At 35.6% G+C, this 22,280-nt stretch overlaps 1 protein-coding gene across 2 annotated transcripts in view; it reads right to left on the reverse strand.

The window, feature by feature from the left end:
• Window positions 1-264: 264 nt before the first annotated feature.
• The window catches only part of LOC138693043 (uncharacterized), a 245,026-nt gene continuing 223,010 nt past the window's right edge, over window positions 265-22,280 (reverse strand). The window contains exons 5-6 of one of the 2 annotated variants that reach the window (XR_011330213.1): window positions 12,936-13,802; window positions 265-10,856 (exon numbers count right to left, since the gene is read on the reverse strand). Coding sequence is in view for 1 of the 2 variants with exons in the window: in XM_069816582.1 (XP_069672683.1) it covers window positions 13,137-13,802 (666 nt within the window). In the remaining variant the exon portion in view is untranslated. Of the gene's footprint in view, window positions 13,803-22,280 lie in introns of both variants that reach the window. The other variant, XM_069816582.1, reaches the window with a different exon arrangement.

Consider the following 22,280-nt stretch of genomic DNA (forward strand, 5'->3'; position numbering starts at 1 on the left):
TCCATAGAAGTTGCTGACAGAATTGGTTAGAGTACTAACATACTAACCTTTATACTGTGGATCAATTTTACCCTCCAGTTTTATTGTACACTACATTACTTATTGTTGAAATTAAATTTCATACATGTGAAATATTATCTTAAAGGAATGTGTCCGATTTTTTATTAACCATAGTTGTAGGGTCTCTGAAAAACGAACTCATTGTTAGTGTGAATCTTTGAAAGGACATAGAAAAAACAGGATAAAGGAAAAACATCTGAACTGTTTTACTTTCTTGTCTATCAACTTTATTGAGAATGACACCTTAACACAATAAAATGAATAAATGATCAACTAAAAGCGTAGGTAACTCGTAAATATTTCCAATGTTTGCAGACAGGTTTAGTAGTGTATGGATCTGAGATGAAGGTGTACTTTTTTTAAATAGTTCTGTTTGCACTTAGACTAGTTTCCAAATTACAGCTTTCTATTTATATTCTTTGAGAATATGCATTTACACATGTGAATATTTTATGTATTCATTCCTATAGCAGTTTTAATGTAATTGAATAAATACTAATTAAACTTGTTGCTATGTAATTTCGAAAGAAATGGTTTGGCACTAATTTTGAGAACTGTACCAAATACAAGGTGCAGCAAAGGAGTTGGACAGTTTTCAAATGGAAATAACACAGTGGTTATGTATTTCAGAACAAATTTATTAATGCCAATAAATCTGGCTATGTGTGCCATTTGGATATTTATACATACATTTAGGCTGTCTTGAAAATTACATCCCTCAAATGTTGTCCATCCCTCTCCATGCACTCTTAAAATCTTTCCCTAAAGTTATGTGTCCCTCTTTCCAACATTTCGCCGCCAATGTTGGCGATTTCTTGGGCAGTGGTAGTCTTCAGGTCATCGATTGTTTGAAGCCTGTTTATGTACACTTTTGACTTCAGGTAACCCCACAGAAAATAGGTGCCGATGGTAAGGTCAGGCGAATGGGAAGCCAGGAAATATTGCCTGTGCCGAGAAATTATGTGTCCTGGGAACATGCGGTGCAGAACTGTCATGAAATTTTCTGCCATATGAACCATGGTACCATCTTGCTGAAACTATATCATCTGCCTGTTAATCCCATGAAGATGCCTACGCAGTTGTGGTTGAAGAAATCTTATAGCAGTTCGATGTAGTATTCACTGTTCACTGTCACAGTGTTTCCATTCTCCTAAAAAAAATAAGGGACTATGATATAAAATCTAGACATGGCAAACCAAACTGTAACCTTTGCATTGTGAAGCGGCTGCTCGTGTAGTTCTTTAGGATTTTCGGGTGCCCAGTTTCTAAAGTTTTGCTATTTACATAACCATTCAAATGGAAATGCACCTCGTCACTCATGAACACAACCATTTCCTTTGCAAAAATGTTGAGCGTTGTCTCAGAGAATGTTTTTTCATTGGGCATAGTCTCTCTTACTTAATTGCTGAACAACCATGAAGTCATAAGGATGAAACCTGAGCTCTAAATGTAAGATTCACGCACAGAACGATCTGCAAGTCGCAGCGCTGTAGCCTGCCTTCTAGCTAATCAATGCGAACTCATAAATGCCTCTCTTACTTGCTCAATGCTTTCTGGTGTCCGTACACTTCGAACATGGCCTGGTGGTTTCTCATTGGAAGTTGATGATGTTAATCGAAAGTTTTTTACCCATCTCAATATGGTATTGCGACTAAGAATGGCTCGATGGCAGCTAACATTAAAATGGAGACATTGTTTTCACAACTGAATCACCATTCTTGAAAAATGTCTCGACGATGAAAGCACGATGCTCCACACTCCACGCCTCCATGATTACACAAAATGGCATAAAAACGCTAACAAACGATAGTCGATTGATATCCATAACCCCCAGTAAAAGGCCTAAAAACCGTCCAACTCCTTTGCCGCACCTTGTATAAAAGTTTAAAGTCAATTTGTGTTCATTTTATTAACATTCTAAAACTGAAACATATATTTGTCATGGTCCTCAATCAAAATTTATGGTTTTCCTTTATATTGTAGGAAAGGATGTTGTAGAATAAATACAAACTGCACTACCAGTTTTGCTGTAAAGCTGTGACACTTTATCTGTGCATTCCGGAACAATTTTTATGCAATAGAAAAGAGTATGAAAGACAGAGATGGAAGACTGCACATGTATATAACAGGACTCTTTTTCCCTCTGTCTCATTCCCAGAAACATAAGTTGTTAAAAATAATAAAAACAAGTAAAAAACATAATTATTATATAAAAGGTGAGTCAATGAAATGCCTGATTTTAAAACTTTAATAATTATTGCACTGATTATTTTGAAACGAAACTTTCACTTTACATTTAAAGTATACACAATAGCATTTACCTGTACCTCATGAAATTCTTATTTTCTGAACACTACATTCTGCAGATGGGACCCATTTCGATGCACACATTCTTCACGTCTAAGTTGTATGTTTCCTATTACACGACGCAACTTGTCCACAGGAATTTCAGCAACTTCATGGCGAATTTTTTCTTTGAGTTCTTCGATGTTCTGTGAAGGTGGATTTTCTAAGACCATACTTTTTCAAATATTCCCGTAAGAAAAAATCGCATGCTGTCAGATCTGGAGATTTTGCAGACAATGAAATGTCTCCATATCTTGAGACAGTGTGGTTTGGAAATAAACATCTGCATCCATGAAGCATCTAGCCATGTGACTGGTTTCTATTGATGAGAGGATTATTGGCAATTTGTGGAGACAAAGATTCTTGAATCATTCGGACATGATGTTACAATAATAGATGTCCCATTATTGTCCTCAAAGAAATAAGGACCAATGATTCCAAATGATGCTATTGCACATCAAACTGTGACTTTGACACTGTGTAATGGTTCCTCATGCATTTCATAAGGGTTATTTGATGACCAGTATCTAAAGTTTTGTTTATTGACATATCCAGAGAGATGAAAATGAGCTTCATCACTCATCAGCATATTGTGGACAATGTCTTCGTTAACATTTACATCAAAGAATTGTTGGCAAAAAGTCATGCGGTTTGTTTTACTTCATCAGCATCTTTTAATGTCTGCAGTTGTGCAGCAATGAAACTATAATTATTTTTGTAATATGCTTTAATAGCAAAAGCACGTTTTCACCTGTCCAACGATCCATTATAAACAAATGCTATCAAATGAAAAATAAATTGTTGTATGTAACAATTACCTGACAACAGCCGAAAAGACACAAATCTGAAAATCGCCCGTTTCATTGGCTGACCTTGTATTTTAAGCATAAGATATTAAAATAAAATAAGAGTAAAGCAAGATATTCCAAAAATAACTGATAAAGCTCTTTCAAATAATCAACTTCTCTTCCGAAACTAATGCTAAGTGTGCGAGAGACTTCCACTGCTCTGACATTATCGGAGCACATAGTGTCACAGGTTTACTATTTGTTTTGACAAAATCTTCCAAATTATTTAAACATGAATTAAGTACGTTACATTACAAATCAACACAAAATTACAAATACTCTTTAATGTATGTAAATAATGAAATAATAAAACATTAACTTCGGAAACTAGCCTACAAGCTCACAATTAGCCTAATTTTTTAAATATGTTGTACAACATAAAAGTTACTTAATTCTGCCAAGACTTGTAAAGAAAGATTTAGAAATAATCAGGCTGTTCTGAAATAAAAACCATTACCAAAGAGCTATAATAACCCATTCCTGTAAATAAACAGACTGTAGCCAAAAAATATTTTGAAATTGTTCGACAAAGTATGTTATATTAGTAAGGACAATGTTCAAGTTATTTTACAATGCAATAATTACTATTCTGCAGTGTTTATACAGGTGTATACTTTGGGGATTATGTGTAAAAGTTCATTAGTGTTTTGAAGTTAATTAATTAATATATTTTCATGATGCATTTTTTATCTGTGCAAACTCATAAAGCAAGATAGAACAGTAGTATTGTAATGACTAGTATTTGAAACGTTCTTGGCATATTGCCAATTGGAAATTGTCTTTTGAATGAGATACGAATACATAATTACACATTATAGTACCTCATAATTAGCCAAATATTCTGATTCCTATATTCTACCCACTTCAACATGTATTAAATATAATATACTTACATAATTCCACTGTCAGAAATAAATAGATTTATACAATCCTTTATTGACACTTTCTGTTTTATCAATTCTGTTCACTCATGAATCAAGTCTTGATATATTAAACCAAGTTGCTACAAAGAAAGATAAAATCAAAATTATAAAAATATTTTATGAGTTCATTTTTTTCACAGGTTGTGAATTATACTGAGATGGAGTAGTGGATATGGATCTCTTTTTTTTTTTCAAAACTTTTCCATCATTATTAAATTTCAATAAACGAAATAACACCATATTAAAATTTGTTAAAAAAAATTGGTCAAGTCATTGTTTTAATTTGTAAATTCTTACAGAGTTTCCATTGAGATTAACTCTTCTGATTTATTTCACCTAACTTTTGAACAAAATACATAATCAATGGCTATATAGTCGGTATCTTGAAGTATCTTGCTTATCAATAAGCAAGTATTCAAAGATCCTAGTACCAACTTCTCCATCATCAAGTTCAATTATGAATAATTGACTTGAGCATACTATAATAAACACAATACAATAAGCTCAGTTTCTTATGCATTTCATACGAGTTCAGATCACGAGAAGTTAAGTGAACTATATGCAAAATTCTGCAATGGTTAGTTTCATTTGCACGAGAAATAGTTCTAAATACTCTTCATCTGTGTAACCAGTCAATGAGACTAAAATAATGTGATTCGTGAAGACTATTATTGTATGATAATATATCTGTAGGCTATATCTTAACCATGTCCATTGAACTTGTGTTGTGCATTTGCTATACTATGTATGTGCCCTCATATAATTTAATATATATTTTCTCTTGCCCTCTAATATTAAAATTTATATACTGATAGACATTTATCGAACCAACAGCTGTATTCATGATCTCAAAATCAACTGTCATATTTCAGTTATTCGTTGCTTTTAATATTTCATAGTTATAAAGTCCGTCCCTTTTATTTGCGATATCGTATAATTTTAGGAACAGTAATACTTGCAAAACATTATATCAAGGATTATCAGGCATTGATAGTTTATATTAACATGTCAGTATATATCATACTGACATTTCTTTTTGCTTCTTTGTACCTTTACATTTACCATAAACTTTAATAAAATTGAAAGCTAATGAGATTTCAGTTAAAATTAAACACTGCACCTTCATTTACTTCGATGAACTGTTCATAATGATATCATAATGAATAAAATGCCTTCATTTTAATTACCTCATGTTATCATGATGTAACCATTCTTTGTAAATTCTGAAGTTTAAAAAGGCAAGTATTAAAAATACAGTATTAATGTCTCCAACTTGTATGTGCTGCAGTGTTAAAATCTAAGTTCACATAAATACTCCTGGTTGACCATAAGGCCTTAACTCTGCCAGATTAAATAAACCATTATTATTATTATTATTATTATTATTATTATTATTATTATAAAACTCATGTTGCTTCAAGCTCAATTATAAAGAAATATATTGCGCATAACTGTCTGACAAAAAAAAAAGGCTTTGGATCTTCCGACGAGAGATGTCACGAAACAAGCATGTGAAAGTAACTCATGCAAAGTGCGTCATTTCGCAATCGCCCATAACCCCTATAGCATGGCTTATGATTTGAAAGTGGAACGCATGCCTATAATAATGTTTGCAGCCATAAATGTTAGCCTTTTCCCTACACTAATGAATACTGTATGAATAGATGTAGATTATTGTGTCTTTTGCAAATTGGCTTGTAATCCTCATGCTGTGGCACAGATACTGGTAAATGAAGTGATATAGAATTACCAAGCGGACAAAACAGCTCCAATGTACATTGACTGGCGAATTGCACGTGAGTTGTATAGCCTATTGGAGCAACATATCAGTGGTAACTTTGTCACGTTGAAAGGACAGACATTATGGTGTGATAATGATCGAAGATCGGATACTTTATCTGAAGATGGTGATATACCGAATCCTATGGTACACAAACGACAGCCAGTTCCAGTTTTTATGAACCATCATCTCCAAAAGTGAAACGGAAAAACATTTACGAACAGTTTGTGAAAAAAGAATGCAAAGTTTCTATGACAGTGTCAAGATTGCAAATAAAATCGTTGCAGCAACTGCCTAAAAATTTAAGATATCGCCGGAAAAGATGCAGAAAATTATAATTACTCTTGAGAGAGGTAGTATGACAGAACACAGAACTGTTCGAATTCGCTAGTATATGTACACCAAATTCCAGAATGCAGATGACATGGAACACGTAATTCACTACTGGTATTTAAAGAAGTGGGCGAAAAAAGGAGCTATCTCGATGTACATTCTCAAAATTGTAAAGGCAGCAAATATTTCCTGGACCAATTGAAACGCCACTATAAAATAACTTCGTGCAAGATCACAAGCTTTAGTACTAGATGAGAAGTTACTCTAGACACCGTCATGAGGACCAGAGCATTGGAGTTCATACGAGAAGTTACGGACTACAATTACAGCTAATGAAATCGATGTTAAACAGGATAGGTATTATCAATGACTGGAGAAAAGATGACTGAAGCGGGTGTGCAATGCATTTCAGCTACTACCCACCATTCAGATGCTTATTTCCATGTCAAGACACTTTGCAAGGAAATGGGCGGTAAATTTGGCAAACATGTTTCTGAAACACTACATCGTGACCAACCTCCAAATATGACTGCAGCTCCAGTGGTAAGATGTCAACAGCTCTTGTACTATCCTGGATGTGTAAAGTAATGGTGCTGGAACTAACAGGAGCATTGCTTCTGTTGCTGGATTCATGGTCCAGTCAAACCGACGTGAGTTTGTCGACCAAAGCCTTTGGCAGCAGAGACATAAATTTTCAAAGAACATACTACTAAATCCACGAAATACTATCAGCATCTTGATATCTATTTCTTTCGCTAGTATAATTTCTTGCACAACACATGGAAGAGTTCATACGTTACGATGAGAAGAATGCTGTCAATCTGCATGACAGAATCTTCATTTTCAAGTAACATTCTCTTATAAACAATCAGTTTAAGGCACCACAGTACCAACCTATACTTGGGTATGCATGGAAAGTGTCTGAATAAGTGTCACAGGACACACCTCTTATGTTCTGTACTGTGTTGTACATAAATGTTGCTGTTTTTGACAAATGCAACACTCCTGACTGATTCCGGTGTCATCATATTTGCTTGTGGTGCGGAATTCAACTTTGCTTGCAACAGTGCATTTTCACATCACATTATCAAGACGTGGAATGAGATATGTACTGTATATGAAATTTGGAACTTTGTGATGTACAAACCCACAAACAAAATTCGGGACACCTAATTTTACTAAGTTCCAGATACAACACAGTGTGCATGTGCAGTAAACAAGAGCACCTAAATGATGCTACTTGTGGACAGTCTTGCGAAGCTTGTTGCCTACGTAGAGGAGGACTGCTACCAAGACTCGGCCCATTTTTTAATTCTGTATCTGTACATAATGTCTCTCAACATTTACATGTCTCTAATCTCACAGCTAAATTGAAGGGTTCAGAACCATAGTGGGCCAAGCGCCATTTACTAAAACTGTAGAAAACAAGGATTAAAATTAAGTTATTACCATAATTCAATGGAAACATATAGCAAGTAATGTAAAGTATATACATTAAAACTAAATGATAGGCCTATATCAATATTCATTAAACTATGATATTCACTTAACTTTAACCCTTGCTTTCTCCATTTTTAATAAATGGCGCTTGGCCCACTATGGCTCTGAACTCTTCAATTGTGCTAGACACTTTATGGCTGCAAATATTACAGGTGCACGCTCCACTTTCTAATCCATGTTATGGGGGCTATGGGTGACTGCAAAATGCCACACTTCATACCAGTTACTCTGGTCTCATGCTTGTCCACTACAGAAAATTTCGTGACGATTCTCATTGGGAGATCCAAAGCCTTCCCTTGTCATATTGTGAGATAGGTCACTCACTACTTGGTAAGACCTGCTGGCACAGGAGTGTTCCTGTTTCAAGTCAAAGATACTCAGTTGGTAAGATCTGCTAATATACTGGCTTGGTCTGTAGTACAGAGCAACAGTTGAGAAACTGCCTGAGCCACTTCTATGCTCCTTCAGGGCTGTAAATCGACTCATAGAAAATTCATTCATTTCACCCTTCTCTTTCAGGATAGTTCACGTAATTGGATTAACTGCGATCTCAGTATAGTATGTCAGATCTTCTAAAATTCCATTTCGAGCACTGTTGTATAGGATAGTTTTTATTCACTCTGCTACTGTAATGAAAACTTCGTTACTAAAATATCAACTAACAATTTGTTATTAACATTTTGTTTTTAATCTTTTGAAATAAATTAATAAAATATGTAGGCCTACTTTTATTTCTGTACAATATTATATACAGAATGAACTTTTTTAATGTGGGGACAAACTTCAGGTGGTGATTTCTGACAGGAGAAGGAACAAGAAAGATCATATGTCCGAAAACGAAAGATTTTCATGATACTCATAGGTGGCTGTACTGTTATTCATGATGTCAGTCTCTTGTATCATCATACTGTATCAGTTACAGTGTGTTTACACTTATTTTCAGTTGCAGATTAGACCTGTAATGCACGTTGTAAAGTGCTTTTAGAATGGTTCAGTTTATACCACGCTGGCAGGCTATATGTCTAGAGCTCACATGAGGGTTATCCACAACAGCTTGTAAAACATGTTCTTCGAGATAAAGTGTACGAACTTGACGCAACTACTGCCTGTCTGCTCGCATTCCATAAAATGATCCTATCTCATTGAAAACGAAACACTGCTGAAAATGTTTCATGATGTGGTTGCTGTCTGTGAGGAAATTTTTCGTGATAGATCCTTACAGCCTCCCGACCATTCCCATTCGCTTGCCCATAGAGAAATACCATCTCCTCTTGTTCCTGATATGGATATTTGGTTATTCTAACAACATTTTACAATGTGCACTACAGAGCTCATCTGCAACTGAAAATAAGAGTAAACACACTGTAACTGATATGATTACTGTTATGAGAGAGTGACATCATGAGAAAACAGTATTTCCATCTGTCATGGAATATTCATATGACCATTTTTGTTCCTTTTCTTCCTGAAGTTTGTTCCCACATTTTAAGTTCATCCTTTATATTCAGAAACATTTTTATTTGGACGTAACATGCAGCTGCAATTACAGTGCAATTCGCAGATTGACATATTTGTTGGGTGCCAAGTGCCAGCTGATGCCAGTTCTGTGGCTGTATGACTCACAGTATTGCCAACTGGACGGAAATTCCGTCATAACTGATGGAATTTCATTGTAGCGGAAGGGAAAAATGGCTTTGACAGGTGACGGATTTTCTGGCGGAAATTACGATTTACATCGTCTTTTGACTTTTTTTAGCTGCTATCAATTTTAATTGTTTAATTTTTGGGGGAGCCTATCAACTGCAGAATTAGAGGCAGATGAAGTTGATAAATTATAATTATTTTAATCAAAATTGGTAAGGAAGTTACATTGATATTTGCTTTTATTTGTATATAGATATATTGAGTGAGTCTTATTTCTTTTTAATTTTGACGGGTTTCCAGATGTTAAGACTGACGGGGATACAATTTATGTTTTGGCAACACTGAATTGACTCATGCAGCAGCATTACGGGATGTACCCATTTCCATCATGCTTAGAGTTTCATGGACAATTTTCCGAAGCAGACTTCCTACTAGTGCCAGAATTCATGATCTACTGAATAAATTCTCAAAACCACAGGTTCAGTGCTCAATTAAAAAGTCGAGAAATCCAACAGTGTTAATTGGTGGAGAGCTTCAGGACATCCGTAAATGTCTTGAACGAAAACTTTTATAGCAAATTGATGTTAATTATGTATCTTCCCAAACAGCAACCAAAAAACTGATAGAAGTGAAGAGTACAAATGATAAAGATCCCACTGCCACAATCACTTGTTGCAATTTAGGCCTATTGTTTTTTTCAGTCTGTAAACAGTGGGACTTAAATCTCTATTAGTGTAATTTTCTGAAGAGGCGTGGTTTTATTTGCCTGGGTGAGTTAAGTTACAAAACAATTGGTATTGGTTAAATGAAGACCCAAAGCTAATTCTCTCTCTTCTAACTTCTTTCTAGTGATTGGAACTTAAACCGCACGAAAATATGCTGTTCTGTAGTTGGGTGAGAAGCCATTATTCATACCAAAATTACATCTGCAAGCTACTAAAAACAAATATAATAGGACATGATGCAAGCAGACACGTGCAATGGTATCACGATGGCTGCTGTGTGTTCACACAGCTGGAGAGTTGGTGACAGCTGGAATGTGGCAACCAATATAATGTTAACTAGTTTGTGAATCGCACTGTACTTCTACTCTTTGGACATTCCAATATCATAACTACTAATTAACACCATTTACTTTTCTAATCTATGAATTGTGTGTCAGTCTCATTTTAACAGTGAATTAATGTGATACGTATGTAACAATATTACCTTATTTCTGGACGTGCTGTTTTTAAGCCTTATGTGAGAAGTGTAATTTATTTACATCGTGCTTTATTTGATTGTTATAATAAAAATATGAAATGGAAAGTCTTGCTCGGCACCATCATACATATGCCAGAAAGACCATGCAAATCTGGTGTAGCTTGTTTTCAGGAAATTATCTCCACACCAAACATCCACATGTATTCAGTATCCTCACATCTGTAACATGCAACCCATGTCAGTAACTAGGAAGAATAACATATGGAAGAACAACACCTGAACACTTGTGAGACTGTAAGAGTAATAATATCACAAATAATATTGGGTACGTAGTTTCATTTTCAACATCTTATTCAAATTATAAAATAATGCCAGTAGTACACAGTAAGATGTAAATCTGTATGAAAGTGTTTTGAAAATATAAAAGGATAGGTTATCTACACATTTATAACTGATTTTCTTTTGGACTGACACTAATGAAATGCTTGTTTTAGAGAAATGCATAACAAAACATGTGTGCACTCTTAACAATATAAATATATTATGTTATGGAGTAAAAATATCAACAGTGATAAACACAGGATACGTTTGAGTATAACTTTGTGATTAATTATTTTATGGTAGGTGGGACAATAATTTTAAAATTAAATTTAAATAAAATTATGGTTTAATCTGATTAGATCTTCTTAGCTAAGTTGTAATGTAGCTGATAATTAAAATATTCAAACTACATTCTGTTGAATGTGCCTGCACAGATGGAAAGCTCTAAAATAATGGACCTATTATTTTAATGAAGTTCATCATCAAATTTTGTGTTCATATTACAAATAAACGTGAATTAGGCCTGCGTATCCCATTATTTAGAATATGTAATGTAAAGTGGTGTCACCCAAAGAATTTACACTTCTTGAATAAAAGCCATAATAAATCATAGAAATTATATATTAAGTTAATAGCTTGAAAGAAATCGAATGATGCCTCTTGTATGTAGGGATGCTAATTTAAAATTGTTAAATCTGTCAGTTTTAATACTACAATCAAGTCTCAGCTACCAAAATTTCACCTACCTAACACTGCCATTTTAAAATTTGTAATATTGTCTAATTGGCATCCAATTAATTCTAAAGTAAAATTCTGTTATTGTGTGCCAAATAAAGCACTAAAAAACAACACAAAATGATTTGGTAGCTCCATAAAAGACTAAAAGTGAAATATAATGCGAGAGTTGTAGTAGTAGAGACTATGTAGGTAGAGTTTTATGGTTTGTGTGCCATTACTCTGAAGCAACACCCTCCCTGTGAAAACAATTTAAAATGCTTTTCTCGTTTTTGAAATGAGTTTAATTTCATTACATGAGTTGGAATATACAGGGTGATTTAGAAGGAAAGGGGAATATGTTGAATGATAGTATGGGAGATTCTAAAGAAAAAACATTGTATAAACACATTATATCTTATTCTCAATGGTTTTGGAAAAACCAATCAAAACCACGGGGAATGGGACTAATGCAGGTGATAGTAAATTAAGAGATTGTTACCTGTAAATTGTGTTTCTCTATTTCTCTTTACATAACATGTTCAAAAATGCCATGCCAACATTGATGCATTTTGCAGCTCATATAGCCAGATGCCATGTTCCTAATTTGAGTTGGTCCGGACATTCCTTAATGTGATCATAAGGTCAGGTGATGTCGGTGGCCAAGAAATGACATCATGCCCAGCTACTGGATCACTGACCAGCTGGATTATGCAGAGGCCCATCTTATTGAATGTACCTACCAGGCCATTCTGCCAAAGGAACATATTGAAAGTGCATAGCAGCACATGCTGCCAAAGGAACATCCTCCAAGTATTCTGGTAACACATACATGCAAATGACCAACATGACGAAGGTAATAGTAAACCTAATGTTGTTTTTATTGCATGTGCATCAATGTGAGCAATTATGTGGAGGAAGAAAAGGTGACATGCCTGTTGTTTATTAACTGTTTCTCGGAAACCATTGAGATAAGACATGTTTATATAATGTATTTTCTTTAGAATTGCCCATACTATCATCCTTCAATGTGTAGCCCTTTCTTCCTGAATCATCCTGTATATTTACCGATAAAGCGTTGTCATCCTAAAGTTCCAGTGATTTTGTGTAACATTTTTATTTTTCGTAAGTGAATATTTTCATCATTAAACTTCAAGTTCCGCCACTGATTTTGTGTCATATGAATGTGCATTTTCATTACTCTATTTTCTTAGGACATAAAAATAAATAATTTAAAATGGACAAGACTGTAGTCATGTGTACCTTAACTGAATGAACTGTTCATTATTACTGACTGAAGACACAGGACTATTTTCTCTGTTACCAGTACTAATGAATCTCTGAACCTTCGAATCCACTCATTTTCTAATCGTACCTATCAGCGCAATGAACATAACTTTATTAGTTCTATGTAATAACTAAATACATTGCACTGATTTGATAATTCAGCGTTCTGATTTGGTGTCAGAGAAATCCGTGTCCAGCAACAACAGACGGTATAAAACCTTCACTACCGTCCCTACTTCGCACCCAGAACCAATCTTTTAGGTGTCCACTCACAAGAGCTACAACATCTCCCTTTGCTACAGAAAGGGTATTGCGGCCCTTGCTGTTATAATCGGACCGTATCACTAGCAGCGTGTGTCTCGTGGTGCCTTTGCACTTGGCACTTGCCGCAGCTCTGAGATAGAGGCGGTCCACACTTCGTTCTCCACACGCGGACACTGCATCCCTTTCTCCGCCATAGCGTCCACGTCTTCCCACTTGGCTATAGCAACGTCCACGGCCCCCGCACTCCGATCTCGTGCCGTCTCGAATCTTCTCGCTGTCTGTACGGTTTCCAAGGGGCTGAGGGAAGATATCTGTGTGCGTTTCCCAACACGGTGGCGGTTTCGATGCTCGTTGGGGTGGTGGCAAGATGCCTAGCGGAAGACATGCCGCGTAACTCACGTAGCCCTCTTCTCCGTGTGGAGTTTGGACGTAGAGCCACGCCTGGTTCTTGAACACGGCATTCACAACCATGCCGAGCGGTAAGGCAACTTCTTCCTGATAGCCGCCCAATCGCGTTTGGTACAGCACACATGGGAATGCAAGCACGACTGGAATGTTCGCTGGTTTTTCAAGTGACGCCTGAAACATATATCAATATTACAAATTAGCGGGTGTGTCTTGATGTGGAGATAGATACTTCATGCCTTTAGTATGTATTATTTACGAATTAAATTTAGCAAATTATTAACTTATGGCGACATGTGTAACTGAAAGTACGTGTAACAACACACTTAAAATTCACATTCAGTGACGTCAGTCGACGCATATGGCCGTCTGGACACCTTAACAAGAACATATTGCCTTTAGAATTCCAAGCTGGTGAGTTTCAAAATGGTTTCCGAAAGAGAACGTGCGTATAAATCGGCGAATTTTAAGATAGTTTCCATCCTGTCGGATAAGGTACATAAGGTCAGGAGGAGATGCGAACTGGGTGAAGACGCAAGTTTGTAGTTAGTACTTTCGTGAATCAATTATTGTTGACAGCATTCATTACCCGATATGAAAGAAGCTGATTTCGACCAAATGTGCTTAATGTCAAATAGAATATCTGCTAGATACAACTGTTGTAACAAGACCAACTACGATATTTTGCAGATATTGTACTCGGTCTTGATTATATACGTACCGTGACGAGCCCGAGACACTCAAAATTGCAACAGACAACATGGCGGCAGTAAGGAAATAAGTAGGCCTACCGATATGTGTGGCTTCCTCCCCAGCTGTTTTAGGGGTAGTAAACCTAAGTAAGGGAACTAATTTGTACCTAAAAAGTATTCAAAATGTGAGGGAATTCAATGCCAGAAAATTTCTACACGAAGATTGTGTTAGATGAACAGATCTACTCTGCAATAAAAGTGGTGCAGAATTACACAGAATTTTTTAATCATCTATTTAGCTTCAACATATTTGGATTGTATTGTTTGCACATGGCTTTACATTTTGATTTATAGAATGATGATACAAACAGAATATTGCTATATTAGAAAAGGTATAGATTGGGTTTTTCCATTGCTATTAATAAATAAGAAATTTACAAAGTTTCGAAGATTGGCTCTATCAATCAACTACGAGTAGAAAAAAGTCCAATATTTCTCTAATCTAAAAAAATACACAATTTTTTTCTCCCCCTTTTGCATCATTGCGATATTATTTATTCCTTTTTCTTCATTATCTTGTGGAATCTGCCTCGTGTAACAAGAGTTCAGACAAAAATGAATTCTAAATTACAAATTCACATTACTTAAATGAATCCTGTTCCTGATAGAGGACTGCATGAAAAATTTCGTCGGATATTTCGTTTACGTAGAACTGTGACACTGAACAGCCTCTGCAACTGCTACCTCTACTACTACCACCACTGCCATCACTACTACTACAACCACCACCACCACCACCACCGCCACCACCACTACTACCACTATCACTGCCAAAACTACCACACTACTACTACGTCTACCACCATACACCATCACTACTACTACTACTACTAGATCTATCACTAGTACTACCACCACCACTACTACCATCAACATCATTGCCAAAACCACCACCACCACCACCACTACTGCTACTGCTACTGCTACTACTACTACTACTACTACTACAATGCTACACTCGCGATGAGATGAAATTATGGAGATTTGTTGGGATACCACAGGGGAACCGAAGCTCTCGGGGAAAACCCTTGTGTTACCTGGACCACGAGTTTGCCCAACACAAGTTACAAATTAGGGGTTACCCGGGGATCGAACGCGGGGCGGGGGACCTTCACACAACTTGAAAGTTACCGATCCTGTACGATCCGGTAAAATTACACGCCAGGTTTTAAGGCATATGTTTATATAGCCTACTCATTATTCTAAAAAAGAAATATGTCCCTAGCTGCCACGTGACTAGTAATTACAATTATTATTATCCGAAATACGCAGCGCGGTTTGCACTAGTTCGTTATTATTCTGCAAGCAATTTTATATCACACAGTGAAGGGAATAACTGAGTAGGTACAGGAATATGTTGCCAATACTTCGATTCCCGATGAAAAACAAAATCATTAATTTCGTCAGTGGTCTATTCATAAACTAACCGCGCATATGCGTGTGCACACTATAGTCGTGCACAACCAGTTAAGAAAAACAGAAATGATAATTATATTGCTACTGAACGCCTGGCGCTATAGACAGTATGCGAAGCTCTTCCGTCTCGCGGAGTAGTCCAATGTTCGGTTTAACGAATGTCCGAGTCCTTCTCGGGTGGACGACTCTGGATCATGAAAGATAATACTGAGCCATCCAGAAGTTCCAAGAATCGTTGCAAGGACGCGATTATCATCGTGTATCTTTCAAATTGATATTTCCTCCTCTCTCCCGGTTGATTGATTGATTGATTCATTCATTCATTTATTCAGCAGTCCAGGTATTGCAACGCATCATGAAACTACAATCATGAGCTTGAAAGTGCTTTTTATCTCCTTAAAAACGATTTACTAGTGAAATAATAATACATCCACTTAGAATAATTAGAAGACATGGGCTATATTAACAACTACAGTACTCTTTCAGAGATAGCCTATGTATTTTGAGTTTAAGGTATGAACGTTACAGTAGTAAGTGTGTACTTATTTGCTCTTCCATTTTGTAAGTAATTGTAATTTATTTTATTCTTGTACTTGTTTACATGTCAGATTTCATCTATGCATTACGCTTATTTCCTTTGTTGTTACCGGTGCCCATTAGTTGATTTATATATTAGTTATGAAGATAAGTGTACCAAAGTGTCCAATCAATTATAATCTATTTCAAGCTAACGCTTTTTTTAATTAGGAAAAGTAAATTTCCTTCAATTGTTATTCCATTTGTGTAGTTGTAAAATGCCATCAGAGTTCCTGTATGGTGAAATTCGCTTGGTATTCTGTCCTATATATCTGTGGTTCTGTCTAGACAACAAGACAAGGTCGGATATTCGGTTGGATGCTCGAGCTCGCCGGTTGTTCTGCGACCGGTCGAATATAAACCGGTTCTAAACGCTGTTCTGCAGCTCTCTGGTGCACGCACGCACACACACACACAAACAGAACTACAGTAAATTTATGTTTAAATTACGTAGAAATCCACTGTGTCTACTTTAGTCAATTATGTTCTTAGGATAATAATTATAATTCCATTATTTCGAATGATGTCAATGAGGTTACAAAATTTGTAAATATAAATATTTACCAAATATGATTTTTTGCAACTATTCAGCTTTACACACATTCTTAAGCTTTTCAGGAATGGTTATTGATCTTTTGGAGGTTTTGGAAATGTTGGCCCGGAAATTCAGAAATTGTCCCACTATGGCACTATGGCGGAATAAAAATATGACGTCTAGAAATTCAAGCCATAATAATAATAATAATAATAATAATAATAATAATAATAATAATAATAATAATAGTACTAGTAAACACATATAACTATATTTCTAAAATATGTAATTCCAGACTTACAATTTTACATACACAGTTTTAGTGTTCACAAATTTGTCATGGGGTAAAAAGATAACTTAATATTCATTTTACGAAGATAGACATACAAAATAATAAAAAAAAAACATTCCACTAAATAAAGTCGCAATAAAACTACTCCAAAAATGTGCTGGTCTCGTACATAATATGTATAAAAAAAAAGCGATCGTATGTTGCAACAAGTCTTAGAATGTTGTTATTGTACCAATAAATTAAGTGTGATTTACCTTACACTCTTATTCACTTTATGTTACAAAGACAAGTAACACCGAGGGATGGTTTCAGAACGTTTTTGGCACGTGCCTATTTGTAGGCAACCAAATAACATTGTTCGCGACGCCTCCAGCTCAATGTGGTCTGCACACTTGATGGAATAATGCGAGCTATTTGAATCACGAAGCAATGAAACTACGTGTTGCATCATGTTGTGCCCTACGGCTCCGTATTGCGACAACTAGATCCCAAGCGCGCGTGCTCTTCACTCTTTTATTACTATAATAGACATTTTATCAAAGAACAGGTAACATCCCCTCAGTGCGACACACACTTCATCGTGTGCTTAGCTTACAGGCTGAGGCTGAAGTGATCGGAAAATGGTTCCTTGTAGTTCCATTACTATGAGCTTGACGCTTTATAGTCTTCCCCATATATAATTAGGACTCTTAAAACCAGGTGACTACAGGGGATAGGACTGGGAAATAACAAGCACGTTTAATAAGTATTGGCTGGAATATGTGAGGCGGAAAGGCCGTTGGAAAAGTCGAAGAGCAGATTGAAGTACAACATTACATTATTGGCTACTAGGCAGATTTTTTTCTCCCTGAATAGGCTATATTATCCTTTCTCTTTTCCAATCTGATTATATCATTGTGCAGTTGGATTATTCCTGAGTAACATCTGAAGTTCAAAAAGAATTTTAAATGAATAATGACCAATTACGGTACCATTAGAATTTGTCTGTAGGAAGTGGACTATTGGATGTTTGATATGGATAGATTTCGTTCTAGGCAAGAAGCAATGACCAATTTATTTGAAGATGATGAGAAACTTTGGAAATTAAATTAAATAGAATGACAAGTTACTTAGCGAATTATTTATTAAGTGTATAATGTTTCGTACTTTTACTGCATATCGTCTCTCCTCTGGCAAATAAGTAACAGTGACAAATTAGGGAACCTGCACTGAAGGTCTATATATTATATTGTACTATTTAAATAAGAAGTCGTCTCTGTGCTTCTTCTTCAGATCCTGCAGTCAGCTCGTTGTAATTCCCCCCCCCCCCCCGCGTATGTGGTAGTTAATAGGTGACGTCCATTTTCGGTTTTTTCCCTTCAAAATTTTTTAGAGCTCTTTCAGTGGAGCAGTGAGATAAGTGGCCAACAGGCTTATAGCTCGCATATTGTTTTTCTCAGCCCTGAACTCCCTTTGCAAGGACGCGTTTTCGCGTACTTTTTTAAGTTTCGCATCCCATTTCCCTCTTTCAATTCAGTTCAATGTCGCCTCTCCTCTGGAAAACTAGCGAAAGTGACAAATTAACGAACATGCACTTAAGATCTATATTGTACTAGTGACAAATTAGCGAACAATAGTACAATATAGACTTTAAGCGCAGGTTCGCTAATTAGTCACTTCGCTAGTTTGCTAGAGAAGGGATGATATGTACCTCTACATTAAGTTTTTAGCTGCGGAGGTTGTTTACATGTAAATTACTAATATCAAAACAATGAGCAAATGTATTTTGAGAGTTTTAAGCAGGCCTACATACGAATTTTGTACAGCCTTTGGTGCAAATCTATTGAACGAAAGCTCCTTAGACATGAATAGGGTTTAAAAGCTAAGAGCTAAGTGAAGAGCGACATCATACACAGATCTTTTTCATAAATACTTTTGTACTACTCTCTTCCGAGAGAAGTCATGAATACAGAATACTTTACTCGTACAACAGAGTTTCTATTTTCTTAAATTCTGACAACCATAAAAAATAATAAACTACTGTAAAACACTTTCTTAAAAATTGCTCCATGTAAGTCATCAAATTAGTGCTGCAGTTAAATTATCTGTTATGTAAAAATCATGGAGCTTAAAAGTTTAAGAAATTGACACTTTTGCAAACATGAGTTTCTTTGCCATATGTTTTTGTAACAATATTAATTTCATGATGAGCGCACTGGGAACCCGTCACGATCACGACGAATGTTGATTGCTAAAGGATCTTCAAAATTAAGTTTGAAGCGATATTACTTCACAATGACAATAATTGTATAAGGTTAATAATAAACAATTAATAACCTTTGGGCATTAAAATGCCCGTTTCCATAATTAGAAAAATAATAAGTTTTTAGTAGGAAGTTTACGGTAGGATTACAAAAGGAAATGTAATAATTTCCCAACATAATAAAAGATCTGAATTGTTGCTAAACACTTAAAACGTTAAAACATATAAAGAGAGTGAGTAAAATCAAGAAAATTCTACTCCGACAAGTAACGACTGTTTTAGCACGTCCAATTTTATGCATGTTAATCTCAATTTATGATTGTGACTGCACCAGATTGGAATTCGATATTGGAACTGGAAAACGATTTGTTATATTGGAATTAAAATTTCATTATAACCTCACTTTTGTATCTGCGATAATATAGTTAGATACAGTATTTATCTTATTGCAGCTCTTCATCAGCAAATGACCAAAAAGAAAAAGAATTTTCAATGAAGTTAAAAGTTTCCTCGTGTGACCTTTAGGATAGACAAACGAATTAAGAGCCATGGCGAAACTGATATATGGTATGCACGTGATTGTGAACGAAGCAGAAAGAATTTACGGAGAAGTTTCAACATGATGCCTTGTCAACTGACGTAGCAGAAATAAATTACACGTTTTTGAGTCTTCATACTGACGTAATACTTCGAAATTATAGTGATTTTTTACATAGATTACAGATATACGCTGTGCATATCAATGGTTTCATGGTTTAATGCCCTTTACTCGTTCCGGGGTTCTTGTACAATAAACTTTGCCGGAAAGTATATGCGCTGTAACTTACTGGATACTGAAGGAAGAATAAACAAGACTTGTTTGCAGCATTTATCTTTAAATGATCTCAAATAATTTCAGAGAAACAAGCCTAATTCAAGATGATTATTATACGTTAGAATGTAACATGAATGCATGTAAAACTGGAAAACAATGGAAAAGAAAGAAAGAAAGAACATTTTCCATATGAAATTTAAATTTTAACATATATGTATAAGTATGACGATATTTTATACTCCATGAATTTTAATTTTTAGCATGAGTTCTATGTACACATATACCAAGTCACGAACAATTTTAGCAAATTAGCAAATCAAATGCAAATTAATTAAATCAACACATTCCCTATAAATATATTACACTATTACTACATAGGCCTATAACTCATGACTTCACCTTTAAGGGTGCTATTCATAGACATTTCGCAGCACGCGCTACGAGCAGCTAGCCCCGGCTATCCACTGGTTACTAGTAGGCCTACAGAATTCAAATCATATCCTATCGCTAACACTGGTTTATGAATACGGAAAACGCTGATCATCCACCGGAAGCCCGAGCTAAAAATGTCTATGAATACGGCCCTTAATGTTTTACAATATACAAATCAATATTTAGTTATTTAGCATCTGAATGAAATGAAGATGATAATGTCGGTGAAATGAGTCCGGGGTCCAGCACCGAAAGTTACCCAGCATTTGCTCGTATTGGGTTGAGGGAAAACCCCGGAAAAACCTCAACCAGGTAACTTGCCCCGACCGGGATTCGAACCCGGGCCACCTGGTTTCGCGGCCAGACGCGCTGACCGTTACTCCACAGGTGTGTTAGATATCGTTAAACAATTATGTATCTGATGATGCAGTGCAGGCGAAAACGTTTATACTTTTATTTTAGTAATATATCGTAGCAAATGTTAATTTTCAATATGAATGATAAGTCATATGATTGAAAATTGTAAATAAATATATTTCATAACTTTGTAATTGACTTATCTGAAAACCAAAATGAATTATAAAATTCTTTCAGAAAGCATCATCGCCTGATGATTCTTGAAGTGGAGAGCTATTGCGTGTTTCAAATATGGGCCCATTCATTTATTGGTAAAAGCATTATTGTTTAATGCGCATCATTTCCGAACTTCCAGCTACTGCCCAATAGTTTAGGAGAAATCGCTGTAGCCTATACAGGCAGACGGCATGGCTAAAACCACTTTTCAGGAATGCTGAAAATAATATGAAAGTAAAAGAGAAAACATCTTAAGGAAACTTATTTGTGACTACCTTACGTGGAAACAAAATCCAAATTTTTAATAAATGCTAATGGCGGGTAATTGACTTAAAATCTAAATGTAAGGATTATAATTTGTTTCGATCAATCAATGCAATAATTTTAGCTTCTCTTTATTTCACCGTTACCTCTTTTTAAGGATATTTTTTGTCATTGCACCATTTACATTCTCTAATATTTTTTTTTTGTCCAACGGCAGACCCTTAACTTGCCGTTATTCGCCCCGACTCTATGAGCGAGCTCATAGGCTACATGTCGCTAGTGCCGAGATCACTTAGCTCGTTAGAGACTATCCAGAATGCATCACATGTGGTGGATCTACATTACACTCATAATTAATGTTGATGGAAAATTTTTGAGATGTCACATGTCTTCTTATTTTATGACATAATAAGCGATTTCCTTTTAGTATATCTTCTCAATAACATATCAAAAAATAAACTATAAACGGTAATATATAATTTACAGAATGATATTAATGGAACTCAATTTTGTGCGAAACGCATAAAACATATGTATGTAGGGTGGCCAGTTACTTTCCGCCTCCATTGCATACATAGCCGACTAGCTACATATTTCACTAATCAGACTTCAGATGCATACAAACAAATTGTTCTTCCTCATCGTCAAGTGATATGTACTGCCTGATAATAGATGATTGTGCCTCACTTCCTGAGCTGTTTCTTTGCGGGGCGAGACGCAGAGGGGGTGAGTGGGAGGTCCTGGGTACCGCATGTA

The sequence above is a fragment of the Periplaneta americana genome, chromosome 17 (assembly GCF_040183065.1).
Source record: "Periplaneta americana isolate PAMFEO1 chromosome 17, P.americana_PAMFEO1_priV1, whole genome shotgun sequence".
Taxonomy (NCBI): Eukaryota; Metazoa; Arthropoda; class Insecta; order Blattodea; family Blattidae; genus Periplaneta; species Periplaneta americana.